Source organism: Eublepharis macularius, chromosome 4 (genome assembly GCF_028583425.1).
Source record: "Eublepharis macularius isolate TG4126 chromosome 4, MPM_Emac_v1.0, whole genome shotgun sequence".
NCBI lineage: Eukaryota > Metazoa > Chordata > Lepidosauria > Squamata > Eublepharidae > Eublepharis > Eublepharis macularius.
In genome coordinates, this window is record NC_072793.1 from 3,143,507 (window position 1) to 3,155,881 (window position 12,375).

The 12,375-nt window shown below is 48.1% G+C and overlaps 1 protein-coding gene across 3 annotated transcripts in view; it reads right to left on the reverse strand.

The window, feature by feature from the left end:
* Positions 1-12,375, reverse strand: part of STXBP4 (syntaxin binding protein 4) — a 251,066-nt gene that overhangs the window by 209,937 nt on the left and 28,754 nt on the right. For all 3 annotated transcript variants that reach the window (XM_054977054.1, XM_054977055.1, XM_054977052.1), the window contains exons 7-10: positions 11,275-11,407; positions 7,840-7,972; positions 3,240-3,346; positions 1,192-1,378 (exon numbers count right to left, since the gene is read on the reverse strand). In XM_054977054.1, the coding sequence (XP_054833029.1) occupies positions 1,192-1,378; positions 3,240-3,346; positions 7,840-7,972; positions 11,275-11,407 (560 nt within the window). The remainder of the gene's footprint in view (positions 1-1,191; positions 1,379-3,239; positions 3,347-7,839; positions 7,973-11,274; positions 11,408-12,375) is intronic.

Sequence of the window (12,375 nt, forward strand, 5' to 3'; positions counted from 1 at the left end):
GTGCACAGGATCTAAATGTAAGCCTGCCTTCCACAGGAACAGCTCAGAGGGATGCTGACCGCTTTGCCACCAAGAGGAGTATTTCTGTTAGCACAAGTAAGCCAGGAGCTCATTTATTTATTCCTGATATAGCCACTGGCCACCTAGCGATTACTATTAAGCAGCAAAGTAAGCATGAATAGGCCCTGGCCTAGGTATCCCAGGCTAGCCTGGTCTCAGCAGATCTTGGAAGCTAAGCAGGGCTGGCCCTGGTTAGAGCTTGGATGGGAGACCACCAAGGCTCTCCACACAGAGGCAGGCAACAGCAAGCCGCCTGCATTCGCCTCTTGCCTTAGAAAACCCCAGGAGGGGTTGCCATAAGTCAGCGGCAAATTGACCGCGCTTTATACATAGAAGTTGGAATAAACCATCTAAGTAAGCAATTCATTTGCTGCACATATCCCTTCTGCGTACAGTCCTAGCAATTCACAGATTTTCCACACCACCCACGTAGTTAGAAGCTTGCTGGAAAATATGCATAGGGAGAAAGGAACCCCAACAGCTACCTGAATTAATCAGTTAATCGGGAGTCTGTTCCCCATCCTTCCTCCCAGGAGCTCAGAGCATCATACAGGATTCTCCCTCTCCTCCATTTTATCCTTATTAGGACAGCAACTGGATTAAATCAAACAGTCCAGCAGACAGAGCTATGTAGATCTTGCAATATAATCCTAAACAGAATTACACCGTTCTGACCCCAGAGACTCCAGTGGACTTTGAAGCATGTAACTTTTCTCAGGATTGCACTATTAGCACCTGAATTTACTTCATTCACCCCTCCCTCCCTTGCACCGTGCCTCTCAGGTTGCATATTTTAAATTGTAAACTGCTTGGAGTGCGCAGACAGAGAGGCAGTATTGATAATTTTTTTTAAAAATCCATGAAAACCTGTGCCCTCAACCCAGCTAAGGCATGGCCTAAGGAGACTCACTTGTTTTGGTTACCTTTTCGTAGAAAGAGGATAAGAATCAGCTGTACTGACTTCATGAAATTAATTACGTGACTGAATGAGAAACGCTGGAAGATACACAGTCTGGCAGAAGCGTCTGCGTCAGCGCTGACAATAGCTGGATTCCAAACAAAGGTGTTTCCTAACAACCGTTAAACTCTTACTCAATGACCCTACATATGTATTAAAAAGAAGATAACTACCGTGCTCAGAATGGGCCTCTTTGCAGTAATATGCTCATTAGGAGACAACCCCGGACTAAGAGTCTGTGGAGTACGCTGCAGCCCATAGCCACCTGACGGTAAGCGACCAGAGGCGGGCTGCGTATTTTCCATGTGACCGTGAACAGCTTCCTGTCGAACAAATGCTATCTCCCATGAAGAATCTGATCTAAAGAAACAAAGAGACATACATTCATAGCTCATACGGCAGTCAATATAAAACAACATCCTAATAATTTTCTAACTCTTAAAATACTGCAGGTAACAAAAATCTGGTAAAACTAAGATATATGCACAGAAAGCCTCATTTATTTCAGTTGGCTTGGGGTATGAGGATCATGTTTTAAGAGTTGCAAAGGTTTTGAGATTTCTGCTGGCCCTCTGCAACCCTCAGATCAAACCTGTATGTTCCAAACAAGTTCTGTATATATGAATACAGTATGTACCACTATACAAATAGTGGGTATTTAAACCTTAGCTCCACCCACGCTCCTTCTCAAACTGCTTCTTTCTTTGTGCATTTAGATACAGCTTCTGATATGGAGCAAGGGGAAAGATTTTTAAAGATACAGACCCAATTGTATAGGTATCTACTTTCACTCGTGCCTCTGGAGTCAGCTTCAAAGCAGGAGCTTTTAAAATAATCTTCCTGACTCTCTAGCGTTTTCACCAACACGGGTCCAAAACTTTTCTGCAGCCACAAGGACTAGAAACATAAATGGTTATGAAGTCCATCCTATGAAAACCAAGGAGGGTCTGGATAAAACCCCCACTCAGCCACAAAGGTCACGGGGCAGGTCAACACTTGGGACATTTTCCCGGGAGTAATCCCACTGGATAGGCTTGAGCAGGATTCTGAGGCCTCCTACAGGTTGTCACCTCCTGGGTGACTATCTCAGACTCACCTATACCCAGGGCTTTTTTTCTGGGAAAAGAGGTGGTGGAACTCAGGGGGTTGCCCTCGGCGAAAATGGTCACAAGGCTGGTGGACCCGCCCCCTGATCTCCAGACAGAGGGGAGCTGAGATTGCCCTCCGCGCTGCTCAGCGGTGCGGAGGCCAATCTCAACTCCCCTCTGTCTGGAGATCAGGGGGCGGGGCCACCAGCCATGTGACCATTTTCAAGAGGTTCCGGAACTCCGTTCCCCCGCGTTCCCCCTGAAAAAAAGCCCTGCCTATAACTTACAGGGCTGCTGAGAGAATTGGAAAAGGGAGGAACCATCGAACACAGCCTGAACTTCTTCAGAGAAATGGTGGGTTGAAATCAAGGTGGCCTTAGTGATTCTGGAGCCCTGGGCAAGCGTCCAAGATGGGCTCCGGGATCAGCACCACCTGCCCCTTGCCATGCCCTTCCCCAAAGACGTCACCTTGCAGCTGCTGCTGCAAGCAGGGCAGGAATGAGCAGCCGCTGCTACGGCAAGTAGGTCACCTGAGCCCCGGACATGGTGGGCAAGAGCAGTCCCTTCCACCACAAACAGGCAGAAAGGCACAAACAGCCACCCCCATAAGCGTACTGGTGGACATGCAGAGCAGCCACTGCTGAGAACACACCGGCGGGGGGGCGGGTGGAGGAGCTGCCCTGGCGAATATACAAGCAGGCTGGAGAAGTGGCTCTCACAGTCACATGGAAGGGAGGACCAGCGGCCTCCGCCACTGCAAACACGCAGCCCTTGCCCTGCGGCAGTCTAGTCTTCCTATCCCCCCTTTGTTGTGGGGCCAGGGATGTGGGTGGACTGGGGACCTTTCCGGGTGTACTTCCCCCAGATCACTGAGGCACTGCACAATCAGGATGTAGTGTGCTCTGAAACCACCACTGTTGTTGCCACCCCTGCATCTGCAGTGGCAGGACGGAAGCAGCTGGGTGTCATGGGATGGTGGGAGGTGTTCCAGCGCGGTGCCAAGAGCAGCTGCCCTGGCTGCCCCGTGGCTAAGACTACCCCTGGTTAAAACAGAATAATAAAGCAAATAAATAGAAGATATATTGTTGTTATACACAAGGTTCTGGGTTCTGATTCTGTAGTATACAAGTTACCTTAGCTTTGACCCGTGGAGTAGATTTCTTGCTTCTTCATGGGTGACCCCAATCAATGATTCCCTGTTAACAGACACAAGCTGGTCTCCGGCTCTCAGTCGACCATCCTGCCCAGAATGAGGACAGCATTTTAAACTGATTTTCATTACCAAGTCTTGAGAGTTCATTGTAAATTTTTAAAATCTGTATCTTGCAAGGGAAGCCAGCTTGCCCAGGCAGATGAATGGCAAGTGACCTTTAGAGAATCAGATGGCCAAATACCAGGCTTGTACAGCCATCCAAGGCAGAGTTGTGCCCTCCTGAGACCACTGACTTCACTGGGCTTTCAGGACTGCAACTCTCATTAGGAAAGCAGTGTTTGCCCCTTCACTTGCGGTGGGGAGGGAGGGAGGGAGGGAGGGAGGTGGAGAGGGGGAGGGAGGTGGAGAGAGAGAGAGCGAGCGTTTTCCATTCAAGCAGGACTTGTGAGTTTGCAGACCACCACAAATGTCCCTATGTGAGTCACAGACCCTGCAAAAGCAGCGGATGCAAGCAAGCTAGCATTGTTTACCAGCTCTGAGTTGCTGGGATTTGACTGTCCCAAAGATTAGACTTCTTTTTAAATGTATGTGCTAACTATATGTTTACTCTGAATTTCAGCAAAATTACAGTTTCAAAGACTGGCACAACTCTCGTAAGTATGTTCAGGCTACACAAGAACATTTGAACGCCAAGAAACCTCCCTGGCTATGGCCGGCCAGCATATCAGGGAAAAGAATTCTAGTCTAGCCTACTCCTTGACATGCTACTTTTCTGGGGACGGTGAGCCAGACCACTTAAAATGGGAGGCCCCTGCCCCGCATTCATACCCAGCAGAGTGGAAGGGGGGGCTGCCTTTTTCTGAACGTGTGATTAGTTCCGACAATTCTAAATTACGAGCAATGATGATGATGAGTAATGCTTTTAATTTGGCCAAGGGCTTAAGATCCAGAGAGCCTGGCCGCTATTGCAGACATTCAAAAGTTTAGAAATGCAAGTTAAGGAAAAGAAATGTTAAGGCATATCCTTTGCGGCTGCTATTTAATATTTATAATGTGAGGCACCGTACTAAAATGCTGCAGCGATATCTAGGTAACTGATCTACTGCTAGAGCTGGGGTTTCTTTTTTTAAACTTCACAGATCAGAGAGATGTCAGTGGAATTTCACTGGGCACAAAAATTAGACACAGATGGCCGTTTTGTTTTAGAATTAAACCACAGACAGTCTGGGAGAAGTTTCTGTACCAGATAATCCAGCTCAGAGCTGGATTAATTTGGATCAGAGGCAGGGGGAGGGAGAGGATCCAGTTTCTCCAGCTTGACACCGAACACTGGCGAGCGTTCAGATCAGACCAGATGCAAATGTGGAGTGCCCCAAAAACTACCTATAATTTAGGGCATACTTTGAAAGAATACTGGGAAGTGAGGAGGGCAGGCCAAGAAACATCGGCACTACAGTTCTTTAGCTCGGACCCAGCTGCAGCCTCTGCCAAGTACTCACCACGCTTCCGTTTTGCGTAGATCTGCATTTCGAACAAAAAGACACTTTCTCATTTTCATTAGCCTCCCTGAGTGGGCCCAGCATTATGACCAGAACCAGAACAGCGGAAATACAGCTTGACGTATCACCTCCAGTGGGCAAGGCATGTGGCAGGTGCTCTCTCGCTCCTCTTTGTGGCAACGCTGCAATGGGGAAGGATTTCTCTTCTCCTTGCTGTGTCGCCACAGAGGCAGAGGGGCACATGCTGGACGCAGAGATCAGCGCTGCCCACGGGGTCAGGCTGCAAGCATTCCCAGAGGGGGCTTCTGAACAGTTCTGGTCCTCCTGAACCGTCCAGCAGGTGCCGCCTTGCTCGCCTGAACCCAACCTTGACTGAATGAGTGAACGCGAGGGCCCCTCAGCAACGGAGCATGTGTTATTGGCCCCCACAGTCCCAGGTTCAACCCCTTGTGCCGTCAATTAAAAGACGCCAGATAGGAGGTGCTGGGAGGGGCCTTCCTCTGCCTGAGGCCCCAGAGAGCTGCCGGCAATCCATGCAGATACGAATCAATGGTCTGGCTTAGGGTTGGATCCAACTAGGTGCTGGGGAAAAGGTGGCTGGATCCCTTTGGAATACTACACTGGAATCACGGGACCTACACATGCAAAAGCCATGGGGCAAAGAAGCCGCAATGGGGGGCTGGGTAAGATTGGGTGGGAAAGCTGGCTGGAGCCACCCCTTGATAAGAGAAAGAAAGGCAGATTTTTATTTTCACTAAAGAGTTGCATGGCAACAGGCAAATTTGTTAGGCCAGTAAGAAAAGACTTTGCTTCACTGAAGCGATCCCAGATTGTGCGGACACACAAAATAGCCACCCAGCACAAACAGTTAAGCAGAGGGAGGCCAGGGTGAGTGGTAATGGGTTACTGCGTGAACAAGAGAAGTCCAGATAAATGAGGGCAGAACAGAAAGATGGGGGGAACGGGGATATTTAGGGACTGAAGTTAGGGGTGCTACACATCCACTAGACTGCAATACAATAGAATAATTATTATTACTGACTTTTAAATTACTCTCCACCTCATCCCCCAAATCTTACACCCAAAAATGTAAATGCTGATATACCCCACAAGACCATTAACACCACAGAAACAGATAATATCGAAATGCACATTCTGCCTTCATTCAGACATGATGATAAGCACAAACAAAAGAGAGGTCTGTCCGCATTTGGAATAAGCGTGGCTTCTCGGCCGTGCTTGTGTGTTCCTCAGTTAAACCTTAGTTTGGAGTAATGATTTCCCCAATTTGCTGAAGCACCTAAAATCAGATCTTATGGCAAGCCGGAATCAAACTGGGAACTGCCTGGTCAAGTTCTGTATCCTAAGAGGAAAAAGGAGAGAGGGCTGTAGGTGAGCACGGCAAACAAGCTGTGTTCGTGCCCGACGTTGAAAAGCCCCCGTTTGATAAGTGTCGCCCCCACGTCTGAATGCAGCCGCTAATTCTGAGCAACTAACGGTGCTCATCTTCAACTATGCCAAAATCCTTTCCATTTTTGCTTCCCAAGATGAGTACAGGACTGAGGGGAACAGCAATGCTGACCTCTGGTGGCAAATAAGACATTTTACATTTGAAACGATAATTTGTATCTCAGATTGCCTAAATAAACTCTGCACTGACGGAAAAAAGATAACTGTGTTGATATGTTTAAAGGCAAAGTAAACTGTGGTTGAGTATGTTTAGGTCACCGAGTTTGGAGAACTACTAAAGTGTTTTTTTTTTTAAAAAAAAACCTTCTCTAATAGTCATGTTTATAATTGTACTTAATGAATAAATATAAACTACTTTTTAATAAACTGGCCCCAGGAGGACTAATACCCAAAGAAACAGAACAACAACAACAACAACAACAACAACAACAACAACAACAGTGTGCTTATATACTGCGCTGCTAGACAGACTAGTGTCCCACTCAGACTGGTAAACAAAGTCAGTATTATTATTATCCCCACAATACAGCTGGAGATCTGGAGCCGAGAGGCGTTCCCAAGGCCACCTATTGAGCTCATGGTGGGATTCAAACCAGCGGAGTGCTGATTCGCCACCCAACCACTTAACCACCATGCTACAGCAGCTCTCAGAAGAGGAGATCTGTAAAGGTTGTAGAGCTCCCCCCCCTCCCCTCCCCAAACCATGGAAATTTCAGAAGGGCAAGTCTCAAAAATTGAGGGCTCGAAATGTCAGTTCTGGCACTTCAACCCTCCATGTTGAATTGGACCCAGAACATCCTCCTCCCACTGTTACCCCAGCATAACCCTATCTAGCAATGATGGCCTCAGGGGCTCATTAACTTTCTCATGGTTCCCGAAATCAGTAACAAGATACAGTTATTTCCCGTGATTCCTGGCAGGCGCAGCACCTGCTCAGAGAAGCAGCCAGGGCCAGCAGAGGACCCACTCGGCATCCTCACTGCGGCAGCACCAGTTGGGACAAAGAAAATTCAAGGGGTCCCCAGGAGGAGCTGGGGATAAAAGAAGGCTGTGTGCCAAGTCTGGTTTGAGTCAGCAAGTCCCAGAGTCCTCGGCAGGCATTTATGTTTTTTTCTTAGTTTTCTTTTGTTTAATTTACAAAGACGTATTTTTCTGCATTCCTGGGGAGTACCCCAAGTAGGTAGAGCCCCTGGCCTTGTCTGTGGGAGGTCTGGTTTTTTGGCTTTTGCCACCTGCGCACAGGCCAGCTAGTTTACTTCAGACACAGGGAGGATAGCAAATCTAAGGAGAATGACCGGTTTCTCAGAACCATAAAATCCTAAGCAGAGTTAAATTCTTTGACGCCCATGGGCTTAGAAGGTCCAACTCTGCCTAGGAAAGCCCTCTTACAGGGTATTTTTCACACCTCATCTTACGCTGGCAAGAATTCGCCACGGATAAATGCTAACTGTTCATCAAGAAACGGAAGAGAGAGGGGGTTACTTCTGATTACTACTGCAACCTTGATGTTGGATAATAATTACAATAGATATTTCTAAAAAGGGCTAAAAACATTGGATTACGTGGGGGAAAGATATGAACAGAAGCACTCCCCTCCCGCCCCTTATCTACCTTATGGCAATCACCTCCAGGAATAACTTCCAGAATATACACCAAGGGCCCTTCATTTCTGTTAATGCCTCCTACAATGTTCAAGCCGAGGCCTGTTCCCTTGGAAACGGTGATGATCCGAAACAGGCTGTCGCTAGACAAGAAGAGAAAACAAAGTTAGCTTTAGAAGGTCAGTGGCTGGAAACGGAAAACAAAGCAGGCGCCCAGCAAACACCTTCTTCAGTCTTCTCATAATTAGGCTTTGACAATATGTTAAACAGATGCTTAACCTTCAATCAGGTGCTACCTTCAGTTCAAACCCAGCAGCTGTAAGAGACAACTCAGGCAAGCAGAGGCAGGCGGAAAATTAAATCAAGCAAAATGCGGCACAAACCGAGATGCTCAGAACTGCCCCTGAGGCCCAAACAAGAGGTTATCTTTAACATGGGATCACCATGAGGACCTGAGTTCCTAGGACAACTCAGTTTAGCAGTCCCACAGGGGGCTCATTATGGTCAGTAGAACTATGGCCGGGCGGGTTTGGGGGGGGGGGCAGGCTCCTTCCTTCCCTACCAGAAACGGCCTCTGGGAGACATTATTTGCCTCCTCAGGGAGATGCTCTTGCAAGCATTCGGTGGCTGTGCAGCTCCTGCAGAGGAACAAACACGACCTCCCTGGCCTGTTTCAAGTTTGGAAAGGGTGCTGGGAGGGGCCAGAGCCCTTCCACCCAGCGCAGTGGTCCTGATTCTTACGGGAGCTTCTCAAGGAAGTAGCCAAAGGGCACCTGCAGCTGTTGCAGGGCTGCGAGTCATGCAGTGGGGAGGGGAGGGGAGGGGAAGGGTCGGTGCAACCACCTGCCTGTCCCGCAGAAGGACCCAGGCTCAGGCTTCGTGCCTCCCCATACCTGGGACAGCAGATGCTGAGAAGGGTCTCTCCTGCAGATAGATAGGTGATGAGCAGAAACCCCTAAGACAGAAGGCTCAGCAGTCTGACTTGAGATAAAGCGTCTTCGTATACATTCATAAAGACAATGATGGATGCTGGGAAGGAACACACTACAAAATGGCATCTTTCGAAATAAGATATTGAGGCTTGGACCCCAGGAGGCACTTCTGCCGGCAGAAGAGGGTGATTTTTGCTCTCACTGCAGACCTCTACTTTGACCCCCTCCGGTGTTTCTGGGACTTTGCCCCACACAGAATCCAAACCTTAGGAATCCAGTTTTCAATCAGGTACAAGGTTTGTAATTATGTGATTCATCCTCTTGGGAATCATCCTCGTGAATGTGATGATCTAATATGAACGATATCCACTTGTACAGCAAAACAAGTATGTCATTTTGCTCAAACCAGAAATTATAGGCTGTGTCCTCCCTATCAACCAGGATTGCAACCTGGAAGTTAAACCATGGTTTGAGCCCTGTTTTGCAGGAAAGAGGGCAAACCACAGATTGCAGTTTATTTATATTTTTATTTATTTATATATTAGATTTTTAGTCCGCCCTCCCCACCAGGCGGGCTCAGGGAGGAATACAACGTTTTCATTTACCTACAGTACAATTTAAACACTTAACATTATATAAATAAAACATTAAAACACATTATAACAATAAAACATTCTCCTCAGATGGCGCCCGTAAAGTGAGGATAAAATGCTGTGCTTCAGCCTGGCCCATGTATAGGGTGGTGGACAGATCTTTTATGTGGCCGGCGGGGCCCAGCCTAGCCTCCTCCATATGCCTGGCAGAACATCTCTGTCTTACAAGAAAGAGAACAAATCCTGCCGGGCCCTGGTGTCATCAGACAGAGAGTTCCACCAGATGGGTGCCAGGACCGAGAAGGCCCTGGCTCTGGTTGAGGCCAGGCGGGCCTCCCTTGGGCCAGGGACCACCAAAAGTTGTTTTTTTGTTGAGCGAAGCGTCCTCTGGGGTACATATAGGGAAAGGCGGTCCCGTAGATATGCCAGGCCCAGTCCGCATAGGGCTTTATAGGTCAATACCAAAACTTTGAACTGGACCTGATACTCCACTGGTAACCAGTGCAGCTGGCGTAGTATAGGTGTTATATGTTCCCTAATTGGGACCCTTGCAATTACTCGTGCAGCCACATTTTGGATCAGCTGTAGCCTCCGGATCAGGGCCAGGGGAAGCTCTGCGTAGAGCGAGTTGCAGTAGTCTCGTTTAGACAAAACGACAAACTTTGGGTTGAATCCAGCACAAAGACCATGCAACTTCACCACTTCCCCGTCTCCATGCAGCCCCTTCCCATCTCCATGCAGCCCCTTCCCCCTTCTCATTACAGCCTCCTAATTTGTCCACATAGGTCCTGAGAACCGGAGAATAAACTTTCATAAGCCAAGAACATGTTGATGAGGGAATGGCAACTCAGAAAAGATGTCTTTCTTGTGTCTGTAGATGCTGGATCCAGGCATTCACCTTGGAAGCAAAAGACTGGGGAGACAGGAAAAGGTGTGCAAACCCCAGGGTGCCCCCCTCCAGCCCGGACTCACACGCCTTTGTTTGCCATTACATCTGAATCGTTTCCTAGATGTGTGCACCCATTCAACAACTACTGGTACAACCACCAAGGAACACAGGGATGCTCTGAGTTCACAGGGACAGTCCCAAGCACAGACACAAAGGGAGACTAAATGTGTGTCACTATGAAGCTCCAAGGAATAGGGAGGCACTTCTTTTGCAAACGGGGCTGCCTGCTTCACAGATGACCTGGCTGCTTCACCTGAACCCCAGAGAGAGAGAGAGACATGATAAGGAACTGTGGCCGTTCTATGATTCCCACGTCACATTTGGCAAAGTGGGACGGGGCAGAGCAGAATTGTCTCCGCGTCCAACGGGTGCATAAAGATAATGGGAAAGGATGAAAACTGGGATCTGAACTCCGCTCCCTGGACCGACCCCGAGAATTAGAAAATAAGGGCAGCCAAAGAAAGGCAGCCAAAGAAATGTGGCCTGATATTCAAATGCCCAGGCCTCTCATGGAGAAATAGTCAATGGCGGCCTATAGGAAGAAGTCTCACAGTCCGCATCTGGGGTCATCTTTGGTTGATTCACTTCCAACAGAGAAGCAAGAGAGAGACTCGGTGGTGCCGCACACTCACTGTGCCTGCAGCATATCTCAAGCGTAACCCGCAGCTTCTCCAGCAAACGGGTGTCAGGGGACCAGTGCAGAGAAAGACCTCACCGAGAAGCCACTGCCAGCCAGAGCAGACAATACTGCGCCAGCGACACCGGCATCACGATTTCAAAGAAACACCACGGAAAATAAATTTTTTAAAAAATTAGACACATTTTGTTTTGAAGACATTCCTTCTGTGTTGGCAACTCGCCGCAGTATGTTAACAAGACAGCTTTTGAAACTGCAATGTTTGTACACTCTGTCCCTTTAGGGAACAATGTTTCCCAGAAGTTTTTATGGAAAAGCAGAACTAAAAAATTACTTGGTGGTGGCTTGAAGGGAGGCTGCCAGGGCAGGCTTTCCAGGGTAGCTTGTGACGGTGTCGTTGGGACGGAGCAGTGGAGGGCTTGATGACCTTGAAGATGACCCAGAAGACAAGCCGTCAGCTGGCTGACCTTCAAGAAAGAAAGAGGAAGGCAAACAGAATAAATATTGGAGAACAGACTAGCAGGGCTGGCCCTTGCTATTGCATGCTGCAAGCTACATTCTATCAAAACTAAATTCAGAAACCAACTTACAACGTGATTAAAAAAAACATTACAATAAAACAATTAAAAAGTAAACACATCCAACAGCACAAAAGGGAAGACAAAAACGTAATCTTGTGGCAATGAAAGCCAGGATCAACACGCACAGGTTTTTTGAGCGGCTTCAAACGTTTCCAAAGTAGGAGCCTTACAGACAGTTGGAGAGTCTAAGTAGCATGTGAAATGCCGGACACAGTCCTTCTGGGCAATGAGTTCATGGAACCATCTTTGCCATCTTCTTCTTGCTATGATGGCCCTCGGCTACACCTGAAAAGTCACTCCTGAGGGCCAGGGGATCCAGGGACAGAGAAGGGGGAGGTGTGGGGCGGCTGCAGCAAGAAGGGAAGACTGGCAAAAATCACTTCCCCACCCGCCCTCCTCTGCTGTGAATCTTTTGCTCCATTCATGGAACTTATTCCATGGAGGAGGCACAGGGGCTGAGCTGAAAAGCGGAAAGGAATGTAAAAACAAAAACAAGACACACCCATTTGGAAACTCAGTGTATTCCTGTATAATAATGCAAGGAGCCACAATCTGTCATTTGAAAGTAGAGATGATAAAATGTGACACATCTTCTGAATTGCATGAGTCAAACCGGATTCTGGCGAGCAGAACGGCCCTGGGGCTGTTAGCTTGCCGGTGTTCTCATCTTACATTTATCATCATGATAGATCTACTATCAGGCAGCGGCCGACGGAGATGCCGGGATGCAGTTATGACCCCATGCAAAACAAAGTATTCTCTTGCTGCAGGACCGGACTGGATATCCGGTAAGTTCTCCTTGGCTTTAAAACCACAGAAAGATCAGACCCTACTTTGTAATGCTTGAATGGGCC